The 13,168-nt window shown below is 42.1% G+C and overlaps 1 protein-coding gene across 1 annotated transcript in view; it reads left to right on the top strand.

Moving 5' to 3' along the window:
* The window catches only part of SRD5A2 (steroid 5 alpha-reductase 2), a 41,094-nt gene extending 28,322 nt beyond the window's left edge, over window positions 1-12,772 (top strand). The window contains exons 2-5 of the mRNA XM_060652144.3: window positions 796-959; window positions 5,432-5,533; window positions 7,990-8,140; window positions 11,130-12,772. Of these exons, the coding sequence (XP_060508127.2) occupies window positions 796-959; window positions 5,432-5,533; window positions 7,990-8,140; window positions 11,130-11,196 (484 nt within the window). The 3' untranslated portion in view covers window positions 11,197-12,772. The remainder of the gene's footprint in view (window positions 1-795; window positions 960-5,431; window positions 5,534-7,989; window positions 8,141-11,129) is intronic.
* Window positions 12,773-13,168: the final 396 nt, after the last annotated feature.

Raw genomic sequence — 13,168 nt, 5'->3', positions numbered from 1 at the left:
TAGCATTCAATTATACCTTGGCAAATTTTTATTTTGAGGCTATTTCTATTTTTTTTAGTTCGATCTTCCTAGATTACTCTAGATTCCATAACATTTAGAGGAATCTCTCTCTTTTCTCACGAGATTCTTCAGTCCACTTTCTAGAAATGCTACAATATCAGTAATTAAGTCTATCAGAGAGACATAGAAAAATGCATCGTTGAGTGGCTGCTATAAAAATGTCATTGCACTGCTGCATGGGGCAGGCCAGGCTTTCCCTTTCTTCAGGATAGTATGGATTTTACTTGTAGATTGATATAAAGCTGATCTCCAATTCTGGGCTCATAGGATTGAATTTATTAACTACTGGATGGAGAGGAAATGTAACTTTCAAGGCTGGTCTGAGAATAAAATAAGGTAATAAATGGTGACTACTATGGATTTTAATGAAGCGAGATAAATAATAGCATAAATGATTGCTGTAGAATTGAATAATAATATTCTTCTTTGCATAAGTTCACCGGAAAATGATTTTATAAAATGGGTTTGATGTGGGGCACCTGGGTGTCTCAATCATTTTAGCATCTGACTTTGGCTCGGGTCATGACCTCATAGTTTGTGCATTTGAGTCCTGCTCCAGGTGTACTTGAGCCCCGCTCTGGGCTCCACACTCTCTTACCTTCCCTCTCTCTCTCTCTCTCTCTCAAAATAATTAATTAATTAAAAAATGGGCTTGATATAATTGTTTATTGTTTCATCTTATTTGATTTTTTTTTTAAACAGTGTATCCTGTCCTTTCTTTCCCATATACCCCAGGACATTTGTTTACTCATTGCGTACTAGAGGGAGGCCTTTTCCAGTTGTGCTCCTCGTCAAAGGCTTTGTTTTCTGCATGGGAAATGGACTTCTCCAAGGCTACTATCTGATTTACTGTGCTGAATACCCTGCTGATTGGTACACAGACATACGGTTTAGCCTGGGTGAGTACACCTGACCATCTCCCACCCACACCCCAGTGAATATCCTGAATCACCATCACCTCTCCCCACCCTACTGCAATAACCCTTAGTGACTCCCTTCCCTTCTCTCCCTGCTACCAGTCTTTCCTCTATAAAGCACTAGGAGAGCACTTTGAAGAACATCATTCCCGCCCCCGCCCCAAGAATCCTCCAGAATTCTATTACTCTCAGGATGAAATACAAATTCCTTACCACTGCCTCTGCTTCTGACACCCAAATATTGTTGGTCCTGCACGATTTCCCAACCCTATTTCCTGCCTCCATCCATTTACTGTGCTGTAGCCTCAGGGAACTTCCTGCTGGGCCTGAAATGGCCAAGCTGGTCTGGCCCCAAAACTTTCAAACAGACCATTCCCTCTGTCTAGAATGTTCTGTCCACATATATTCATGGAGATTGGTCCCTCACTTTACTTAGGTCTCTATCAAGTTGTGCCTCCTCAAAGAGACTTTTCCTGACCATTTATCTAAAATAGTAGAAGACACTAATTGTTGAATTTTTTTCATTATCTGCAAGAGGAACTCAAGTTGGGAAGGTTCAATTGTGCATTACTTTGACTCAAACCAAAATACAGGGATTATCCTTAATTTTTCTCTTTACATCACACATCCAGTTCTATCCATCAGCCTAGTACAGCTGCATTTAGTTCCATAACTGTGCCAACTGGCCTCACTTCTCCCTCACTGCTCCAACTTTGTCCTAATCTGAGCAGCGATGACCTCTTGCTGGGACCACGACAGTGAACTTCAAACTAAGCTTCCTACCACTGGTACTGGCCTTCAGTAGCCCCTTTTGCACACAGCAGTCAGAGTCAACATTTGAAACCACAAATGACCGGGAGCACCTGGGTGCCTCAGTTGGTTGAGTGTCTGACTCTTGATTTAGGGTCAGGTCATGATCCCAGGGTCACGGGATTGAGCCTTGCATCAGGCTCTGCACTGAGCATGGAGCCTACTTTAAGCGTCTCTGTCTCTGTCTCCCTCTGCCCTTTTCCTCTGCTCTGTGCACTCTCTCTCTCTCTCTCTCTCTCTCTCTTAAAAAAAAAAAAAAAAAAAGAAGTAAAAAGAAAACACAAATGACTGGAGGATTAGTTATATGAATGCCGATACACGCACACAATGGAGTGTTCTGGAGCCACAGACACAAACAAACAAAATAAAACAAAAACAAGGAAGGTCTTTGTGTGCTCCTGTAAGATGTCTCCAGAATATGTGGTTATATAAAAATCAAGTGTGAACAGTATATATAGTATGCTACTTGTCATGTAAAAATGGTGGGAGGGAAGTGTGTGTGTGTGTGTGTGTGTGTGTGTGTGTGTGTATAAAACTGGAAAAGGGAGTATCAGATTGATAAAAACTAAAAAGGTGACACATAGGTTTTCAGGGAAAGAGAATGGGATGGTGGGCAGAGCTTCTCTTTTGATATGGTTGTGTCCTTTGAATCACAAAACTTCATAACTTAGGTAAAAAAAAAAAATCTAAGTGGGGGCACCTGACTGGTTTGGTCCAGGGAGCAAGTAACTCTTGATCTCGGGGTTGTGAGTTTGAGCCCCATGTGGGGTGTAGAGATTACTTAAATAAAACTTAAAAAAAATCTATGATACGCATCAAGGAGGTCACTTGTTGGGATGAGCATTGGGTGTTAATACCACACTGTATGTTAACTAACTTGAATTTAAAAAATAAATTTAAAGAAAACTTAAAAAAATCAAAATGGAAAAAGTTCCCTAAAATTGGGAACAAACAAATAAATGTACCTAACTATATATCAAGCTGGTAACATAACCACACAGGAAAATGACTTATGCCAGTTTACAGGAAATAAGGCGAATGAAGAAGTAAGCTAAATGGCACCATGAGAAAATGAGCCAGTCTTATCTAGAAAGGGGAGCATTCTGAGGTACAAGAGTCCAGTCTTTTCAAGAAGTCAGTGCCCTGAAAAAATGTTTTAAAAAGGTAGAGGTCAAAATGGTCTTAAAAGAGATAATGACCAACTACAAGATATGGTCCTATGTTGGACTTTGGTTTGCTCAACCCAGCTATAAGGAGCATTTTGCTTCTTCCTGGGGAAATTGAAATCTGGCCTAGATACTACACAAGATGAAAATCTGGAAGGATACGCACTAAGGTGTTTAATGGTGGTAATTTCTGGGTGGTGGGAATAAGGTGTCTTGATTTTCTTATTTTTACAAATTCACATGTAGTATTCCACATACTTATTTCTTTTGTAATATTAATAAACAGAAATAAGTTCCTATTTTTCCCTGCTTAAAACCTGACACTGGCTTTCTCTTGCACTTAAAAATCCAAACTCCTCACCAAGGTATATAATGCTTACTGTGTTTTTTTTAATTATCATCCAGTCCACATTTTCTCACTTTTCCCTCTATCTTAAAGTTTCAACTACAAAGTTTCTACTTCTTAGTCACGGTAAACCTATTCTAGCCTCAGGGCCTTTGCACCTAATCCCTATACTAGATTGCTGTCCCTCAGATCTATGCATTCTCATTATTCAAATCACAGGACAAATGCCAAATCTTCAGAAAAGCTTTCCCTTTCCACCTCATCTAAAGTAGAGACACCACTTCCCCTCCCCAGCTCATTCTCTATCTCATGATCCTATGATCTTCTGCTTTGGTGTGACATTATATAATTAAAACAATTTTAATTATTTGAATTCATTTGTTTTCTTCCACTAAAATGTAAGCTCCATGAGAACAGACACCTCAACTGTTTTCTCACTACTGTATCCCTGATGTTTAGGACAGTGCTTGGTACATAGTAACAGTAAATAGTAGTTGAATGAATAAGTGAATGAATAGGTGAATGAATGAACACATAAGTGAGTCTTGTACCATCCTTGTGAAATAGGTACTGTTAGAATCTCCATTTTACAGATGACAAAATGGAGGCTGAGAGAAGGTCAGTGACTTGCCCAAGGACACACAGCACAGACTCTGAGTCCAAGGTTCCTGCTTTGTCCACTGCTGTGCATGCTATCTCCCCTCCTTCTCTCAATGTCTTGCCATTGGTGTCTCTCCCCAGTTTCCTTTTCTTCCAGGCCAATAACTAAAAAAAAAATTATTATCGGAGTATAGTTGACATACAATGTTATATTAGTTTCAGATGCACAACATGGTGATTCAGCAATTCTATACATTATTCAGAGATCACCAAGATAAGTGTAGTCACCATTTGATGCCATGCCATGGCCAATGATCTTTCGACTAGACAAGACTGAAAATCATATCATATCGTATTTCATATCACACTAAATGAGGTGAGAGTAGATCTGACTGTTTTGAATTCAAGTGTTCTTGCTTTTTGCCTCATGTGTTTTGATCGGTACAAATACACATCGTTGAGAGGTGAGGTTGGGCATCTATGTGGAAAAATAGAGTGTTTCTGGGTTGTAATGGTGCCCATTGGGGTGTAAGACCTAGCATCCCTGATCCTGGCTCTCCTCACCTCAGACCAGGGCTCTTTCTGAACCAATGAATGGGGAACAAGTGTGTGTGTGTGTGTGTGTGTGTGTGTGTGTGTGTGTGTGTGACTGACAGTGGTGGAAACCAGTTTACTAGGTGCCAGTCTCCCCAGTCCAGCTCATGTTACTTTCATGCGAATGGATGTATCAATGAGGAATGCTCTGAGCATTGAGTCACAGAAAACCAGTTCATAATGACTTAAATAATTAAGAATTTATATTTCTTACATAGCAAGAATGTTCAAAGGCAGGTGACTTCTGCATCCCTTCAATTGCTTACAGATGTCATTAAGATCCCAGGAACTTTCTATACTTTCTTTCCCACTGTTCTTAACATGTTTGTATGTGGTCCTCATGATATTCACTCCATGACTGCAAGACAGTTGCTATAACTCGAGGCATCACATCTGGCAATGAATGAGGAGGGTGACAGAAGAGGTGCTGTTCCATCTGCCCTTTTATCAGAAAAGCAAAACATTTCCAAGGAAACACCCAGAACATTCACTTCCCTTTACATCCTTGTGGCAGAAATAGGTCACATGACCACTTTTCAGACTTCCAGCCTCTATAGTGTGGGAAGGCAAAGGAAGGGGATTTGGAATTACTTGTTGAGTTTGCCAATCACAATTTAATTATTTGTGAATGAGTCAAAAGCTTGCTATTCATTCATTCATTCATTCATTCAAGTATTGGCCCATGGTGTTTCTTCCCTTTTTCTTCTCTGCCACCTGCCTCTATCATATGACACAGTTCTATGAAACAATGTGGCCTCTCCACCAAATTTGGGACCATGACTAATTGGCCACCCTTTGACATTCTTTGTAGCATCCTCAGAATTTGAAATTGAATGCCCTTGTCTCCATTTTTAGGAAGAAAAAAAAACTTAGCTTGTGAGAAAAACACCAAAATCAGGATACATTTTTAACTTCTTCCTTCTGTCTTCTTTGCTAAGGTGTCTTCTTATTTATTTTGGGAATGGGGATCAACATTCATAGTGACTGTATACTGCGCCAGCTCAGGAAGCCTGGAGAAGTCATCTATAGGATTCCACAAGGTAATGTCTCTCCTGCCCTCCAGATTTCTACTCTTCCTTGGGAGCCTTTCCCAGGGATTATGCTATGAACGGCAAATGGAGGGGGGCGGGCAGTGAGGGCACAAATGACACACTATATCTCCATTTGCCTCTGACATCCCCTCCCACCCCACAACACATTTGTGTTTTTTATCTAAACCTGGAAGTTCAAGAAAGGCAGAGGCATCCTCAGGAAGGTGTGAGATCATAACACCCTAAAGGTGGGGTAGTGCAAGGCTGGGGGCAAGGTGGAAATAGGCTACCACCTAGTTACAATAGGTACGATTACATGTGCTGGGTTAGGCTTCTCTAGAGACACAGAACCACTAGGATACAGATACGGATACAGATATATATATATGGAGAAATTTATTCTGAGGAATTGATTATGGAATTGATTATGGAAGCTGAGAAGTCCTATGATCTGTTACGTGCACGTTGGAGACCCAGGAAAGCTGGTGGTGTAAATTCCAATCTGAGTGCAGGAAAAGACTAACATCCCAGCTTAAAGACAGTCAGGCAGAGAGAGTGAATTTTACCTTACTCGGCCTTTTTGTTCTATTCAGGCCTTCAGTGGATTGGGTGAGGCCCACCCACATCAGGGAGGGAAATCTGCTTCAGTCAGTGTATAGATTCAAACATTAATCTCTTCCAGGAACACTCTCATGGACATACCCAGAAATAGTGTTTAACCAAATATCTAGGCACCTTATGGCCCAGTCAGGTTAACGCAAAAAGTTAAGCATCATGTGTACACAGAGTGTTGGTCCTTCCTGAGTCAGCAGATAAAGATGAATCCTGTATGACTTGTCTTTTCCAGTTGACCTAGATTTGTCTAGTGAGTAGTCAGGGGTATATTTCCTACCACTTGTATTTTCTTAAAGGTGTGGAGAGCCATAATTAATCACAAATTAGGATGGGAGGTCTTGCAACTACAAATGCATTCTCAGATATAAAAAGTCACAGGATATTTGAAACCCTAACTGTTCCCAAGAAATCAGGGTGTGAGGTTGACAAACATAAGCAGCTGAGAGTGAACCAGTCCAAGTAATCCTTGGATATTTTAGGTGGTACTTATATAGGTTTAACCTCCTTTAACCTAAAAATGATGGCTCCCATCCTTTTTGATGTAAATGGAACCTAAATTTTCCTAAGTTACAATATGGTATTAATATTCATTTTTAAAAATGTTAATGTTGCTGACATCCTAATGGTATCTACATAAAACAAAAATAATGCCATACATTGATAAATACCATTTGCTGCATTCACAGGCAATTTATAGACCCTTTGCAGTAGGACAGTGGTTCCTCCCAGGGTCTGGAAAATCACAGGTCTGGAACTGCTGAGGCAGTGTCATCTGTAAGGAAGATAAATTTAAGGGGCTGTGGGATTTTAAATATTCACTCACTAACCAAACAAGGAAGAGCAAAGAATGCTCTTAAAAGCTCCATTGTCAAAGTTAGTTTCCAACTTTAAGGTATGTTAGAGAATGATTTGAAAACAAAATATTCTTGGGGCGTCTGGGTGGCTCAGCTGGTTAAACATCAGACTCTTAAGTTTGGCTCAGGTCATGATCCCCGGGTTGGTGAGTTCCAGCCCGGCATCAGGCTACAGGCTGACAGTGGGGAGCCTGCTTGAGATTCTCTCTCTTCCTATCTCTCTGCCCCTCCCACACAGACATGTGTGCTCTCTCTCCCTCTTTCTCAAAATAAATAAACTTAAAAAAAAAAAAAGAAAACAACAAAATATTCTTTATATAATTGTGGAAAGAAAACAACTAGTTTTGGGTGAATTTCCCCGTTTAGTGTGGGGCAGAAAGTGGATATATTTACTATCATTGGAAATGTGTTGGTTTCTATTTATAGTTTTGATATCAGACATACATGGTTGGATAGAAAAGTAAACCTTGAAAATCAGAAGCAGACCTCGCGGCGGCGGGGGGGCTGGGGGCGCAGTCCCCAAATCTACTTCTGGCATCAACTCAGGTTTTTTATTATTGTCACACTGTGTGTTGTTGCATTTTGTCTGAGCGCCAGCGTGAAATATGCTGGCGGCAATGTGGGTGTCTGCGGGAGAAGGGAGAAGGTGAGAGGTGGCCTGGAAACATTACTTAATAGAACGAAACAAACCCCACACCTCCTGCCCCTCTTCCGCGTCCTGTCTGGGAGCCAGTGGTCCAGCCGTTGCTAGAGACTGGCTGGAGCCTGTCAAGAAGTTGCTGCCACTCCTCGTGATTCTGGGATGTTCCGAGAACAACAGGCTGCGTCACTTTGTTTTCCCTTGTCCCCAAGAAAACTGCCCTAGACTGCAGTGACCATAAGGAAGTCCTCAGCCCCTCGTCCATCGTAGCTCCCTTTTGTATTTCTACATAGGAGGAGTGGTTTTAATGTGGCAATGATCCAGTTCCGATGATTCTTTCTTTCTTCTGCATGCAGGTGGCTTGTTTACCTACGTTTCTGGAGCCAATTTCCTTGGTGAGATAATTGAATGGATCGGCTATGCCCTGGCCACGTGGTCACTCCCAGCGCTTGCATTTGCCTTTTTCTCACTTTGTTTCCTTGGGCTACGAGCTTTTCACCACCATAGGTAAACTTTGCACTCAGGGTGGCAGCATCCAAGTAGCTTTCTTCTCTAAACAGGCTTTCAGCCCTGAGAGTCAGATAGATGTAGAAACTAAGACATGTGTTTGTATAAGGTAAAATTGATACAGTTTTCTGGACTGGTAAATTCTGACTTCCTGGGCTTTCACTGAACTTGGAATTTAGCCGGATGACAGTATTGTAAAAAAAAAATTTTTTTTTCTATGAGGAAAACTAAACCCATTGGGGAGTGACTTGGGGAGCCACCTAATGCCTTGATGAAGAAGGCTTCCCAGGGAGAAGCACCTTGTGTCCTCATATGTTAGGCGGCTCTGTGCCCTCCTAGCAGGCTCACCTGCCGGTGGGTGGATACTGGGTGGCAGTGGGCTATAGGGAAGGGTCAAGAGGCACAAGGAGTGCTTCAGTTCAACTCACTTCCATTTCTCTGCTTCAGTTCATTTCACTTCTGCCACATTTCTAAGTGTGTTCTGTGGGCGGAACTTTCCGCAGCCTCACAGGTAATTCTGAGGGACAGCCAGGATACAGTCCCACCAAGGGACAGCCTGGCCCCAGGTCTTGTGGGGCTACTTTCTTTAATTCTAGGCTTGGTGCTAACAGTCCAGGTAATCAAAGAGCCTTGGAAACTCCAGGATTATTTTCTTGGAATCTGTGCAATATTTGGGCTTACTTGGGTATGGGTACTTCCCTTTCCCTCTACCTCCTTCATCCATAAATCATAGCCAAGGTCATTGCTGGCTTCCTGGGAAGGCAGGGTAAGTGAGTGCTTATGTGGTATGATTTCAGGACTGTCCCCTCACCTGGGGAATTGTATGGGTTTGGAAACTTTTCTCTGTAGGGCTAGCCTAAAGCTTTACTAACTTCCACCTCCCTCCCAAACTCTGCACCTCGGATGGGGTGGGGACCAAAGCATTGACTAAATGTCTCACTGCAGGGGGAAGGAAGGTACATGCTAAGTTGTTACCAGGCTTTGAACTTGAATTTCAGATCCTTTCTCTAAAATGGCATTTGTTAAGAAGGGCATTTGTTGGAATGAGCACTGGGTGTCATATGTAAGTGATGAATCACTAAATTCTGCTGAAATCATTATTATACTATATGTTAACTAACTTGGATTTAAATAAAATTTAAAAATTAAAAAAAATAGGGGTGCCTGGGTGGGTCAGTCGGTTGAGCATCCGACTTCGGCTCAGGTCATGATCTCGCGGTCTGTGAGTTCGTGCCCCATGTCGGGCTCTGTGCTGACAGCTCAGAACCTGGAGCCTGTTTCCGATTCTGTGTCTCCTGCTCTCTCTGCCCCTCCCCCGCTCATGCTCTGTCTCTCTCTCTCTGTCAAAAATAAATAAACATAAAAAAATTTTTTTTAATTAAAAAAAATAAAACGACATTTGTGGCTGGAGACAGAGAGAGAGAGAGCGAGCGATAGCCAAGGGGAGAATAGCCTTGGAACCAGGATCTGGGGGACCCTTAAGCTCCTGCATAGGTGTTTTAGTTGGGCTAATGATTAATTTCATAGTTTAGAAGGTTAAACCAAGAATGGGTTCTTTTCCTTGGAGTGGAATTTACTCAGACCTGTCAGAAATGAATAAAACAGTAGCTGTCCTCATGACCTGTGCCAGCCACCTCCTAGACTTGGTGGAGACAGGCTGCAGAGCACCCTTGCTCTCTTGAGGCAGAGTCTGCTGACTACCAGAGGTGGAGAGGGAGAGGGCAGAGAGGGCATCAGCCAGCAGTTCGAGGAGCCCTGAGAAGTGGTCTCAGTGGAGCTGGTCAGGGGAAGGACAGCATTTCCACCAGAGGTTTCCAGCTGGTGCCACAACAAATTCCTAAGTGTGGCCCTGTCCTGTTAGGTCAGACTGCTCCAGAGGGAGGCCCAGAGGGCATAATCATAGCACCGGAAACCTGCCACCTCTCATCGCATATTATTACTGGGTGTCCCCCAGTTCAAATTAAGGCACTTTAACAGAGTGCATCATCTTGACTATAACCTGAGAACTACCAGCTTCAGTTAGCTAGGAGGACAGACTGGTCACTGAAGGAGAAAGCCATATCACAACTTCTGTTAATCTTTCAGGGTTGCCGAAACAGATGGCCGCAAACTGAGTGTCTTAAAACAATAGAAATTTATTTCCTTGTGGTTCTGGAGGCAGAAGTCTGAAATCAAAGTGGATGTAGGGTCATGTTCTCTCTGAAGGCTCTAAGAGAGAATCCCTCCCTGCCTCTTTCCGGCTTCTGGTTGCACCTGCCGTCCGAGGTGTCCCATGGTTTACACAGCTCCATTCCTAACCTCTGCCTCTGTCCCCACATGGCCTCCTTCCCTGCCTGTCTCTGTCGTGGTGTCTCTTCTCCCCTTCAGTCATACTGGATTAAGGGCCTTCCCTACTCCAGTATGATCTCATCTTACCTTAATAAATTATATCTGCAATGGCCCTATTTCCAGGTAGGGGGTTAAAGCTTCAAGCATCTATTCTGGGGGACACAATTCAACCCATAACACAAGATAACATTTTCTTGGCATTCCCAGGCCTCATGAGGGGATATTCGCCTGGGAACATTACCAGGTCTCAAGGAGTAACCTTGCCCATTGTCTTTGGGGTCTTTGGTTCCTTATTTCCCGGTTGAATCCATTGAGCAATTCTTTCTGGCTTATACTTTTTTTTTTATTGTGGCAAAATACACATAACATAAAATTTACCATTTTAGCCATTTTAAATGTACCATTCAGTCGTCTTAAAGTACATCCATAATGTTGTGCAACCATCACCACTGTCCTCTGGCTGTTACTTTTTATTTCCCAACACAAGAAGCTTCAACATTTATAGAAGAGGGTGCAGGAGGGAGAAAGAAGATGGACAAATGGCCGTGTGGAAGAGTCAGGCCCTGAATAACTGTAGGTTGATTAGTCATAAGGATTTCAGACCCAGCGAACCTCCACTGTTGACCACTGCTTATTATAATTATCCTTTCTTGTCTTTTAGGTTCTACCTCAAGATGTTTGAGGACTACCCCAAATCTCGGAAAGCCCTCATTCCATTCATCTTTTAAAGAAACCAAATAAAAAGGAACAGAGCTCCCACATGACTGTCAAGCACCATCAGGCTGCTGAACCTGTAACTTTTAAAGCTGCACTGTGCATATACATAATAGTAGGCTTCTTGCATTCCAACAGCTGTCCTGGAGATCTTGTGAGGTGGGTACTTAGTGTGTACTCCACTGTCCCAGAAGGTCTCTTTCCTGATCTCCTTTTGAAGCTTCAACAAGGCTCTTTTCCACACAGAGGCATCTATCTGCTTCTTAGCTATTCCTCCTAGAAAGTATAGAACTTCCCTATATTTTCTTCTTTGGGTGATCTGAGTACGTGTGGCTGAATACCTACTCTACATCAATGTAAGACATCTCTGTAGTCAGAGAGGTTCCCAGTTGAGGGCATTGCTTATAGACTTTGTTAAAGGTACATATTCTAAACCCATACAAATTAGCAGATATTGAAAATCTGAAGCTGCATGGATCCTGAGCAAATCTACTCCCAAATGGAAACTCAGTCACACTTTCCTTTTCCTTAGTTAATTATGAAAGATGTGAGATGGACTTTTAATAGAGGAGGCTCTCTTCATCTTGCTAAAGATGCAACGAGGCACTGACCCCATTTCAAATTTGTATATTATCTCAGTGCCCCTATCTTCTGAAAGATTCCATGATCCCTGTTAGAGATATCCCCAAAACTGGTGTGGGTTTTATTGAAGGACGGCTTTTCATGACCACAAAGAGAAAGACATGGCTCTGGTTGGCTCCTGAGAGAATTAAAAAAAAGTGTTTTATTGTAGACATTGTCAACTCTGGTATTCTCTGAAACCTGTGGAAATATCCAAGTAATGAGAGAATGTTAAAAGAAGGGAATTGACTGGATAAGATCATACATGGCTTGCCTGAAGACAATTGCAGTGACACTGAAGCATATCAGAAGCACTCAGCAGCTCTCCTCTTCTGGGATTTCTTCACTGCAATCCTCGGGATCTGATCAGGAAGGCATTTGCTGGGGGCAGACTGAACAGCAGTCCTCAGAATCCCTGTGGGCAGATGCTGAACCTCTGCCTCTGAACCAGAGGGACGCAACTGGGCAGAAAGCCTGTTTTGTTTGGCTCAGACAGGGCTTCACACATAGTTTGACTTCCTTTTTTTCAACATTTGAAGTTTCCAAAATTTCAAAGTTAGGTCTCTACATTTCAATTGTCTTTAAAAAGTTGGAGGATCTGAGATCATGAAGCCCACTAAGAATGGGGACTGATCAGCTAGTAGGCATTAGAATTTGCAACCTTGGTGGAGGGGTCACCTAGCATGGGAACTTGACATCGGGCTCTCTAGGGAGGGGCTGAACATTCATAATCAGAATGTACAAAAATATTTGTCCCCTCAGGTCCAGGTTTGTGGCAAGTGTTGGTAATATTTAGCAAGCCCTTTTGAGAAATGAACACTAGGTTTATCACATGAGGTACTAAGTACAGAAATTCGCTATATAAGAAACAGGATGCTCAGAAGATCTAAGAATGATATATATTACTGAAGAATATAAATTGTAATCATATAAGTGTTTTTCTGTTTATTAAATGCCTCTCAAATCATGGATGCTAAGTAATTTTGTTTGAATTGAAAGATCCCTGGACTCATAAAGATTTTTATAAGGTGTTGACCTGTGGGGTTTTTTTTTGTTGTTGTTGTTTGCCTTTTGTTTTCTTCCTTTTTTTTTTTTTTTTAAGTATTGCTTCCTTATTGCTCTTCTGTCTTCATTTTGTCAACTTGAAATAAGGGTCTCTGAGTTGAAAACAAAAGAGAAATATAACTTAACAGTGTGTCTCAGGCACAGCTCAGTACTCCAAGAAGGTGCAGAAAAGGTGCTGGAGAATGTGCTAAGGCTAGATGATACCCCTCATGTTCAAGAATATACAGGTGGGGGAGACATTCTCAGTGAAGTAAACCTTAAGGTGTAGCTTGGGCTCCGTGAAACAAAAGACTTCCAGTT

The sequence above is a fragment of the Panthera onca genome, chromosome A3 (genome assembly GCF_046562875.1).
Source record: "Panthera onca isolate mPanOnc1 chromosome A3, mPanOnc1 haplotype 2, whole genome shotgun sequence".
Taxonomy (NCBI): Eukaryota; Metazoa; Chordata; class Mammalia; order Carnivora; family Felidae; genus Panthera; species Panthera onca.
The sequence above is the reverse complement of the archived record's forward strand: the minus strand, read 5'-3'. Positions and strand labels throughout refer to the sequence as shown.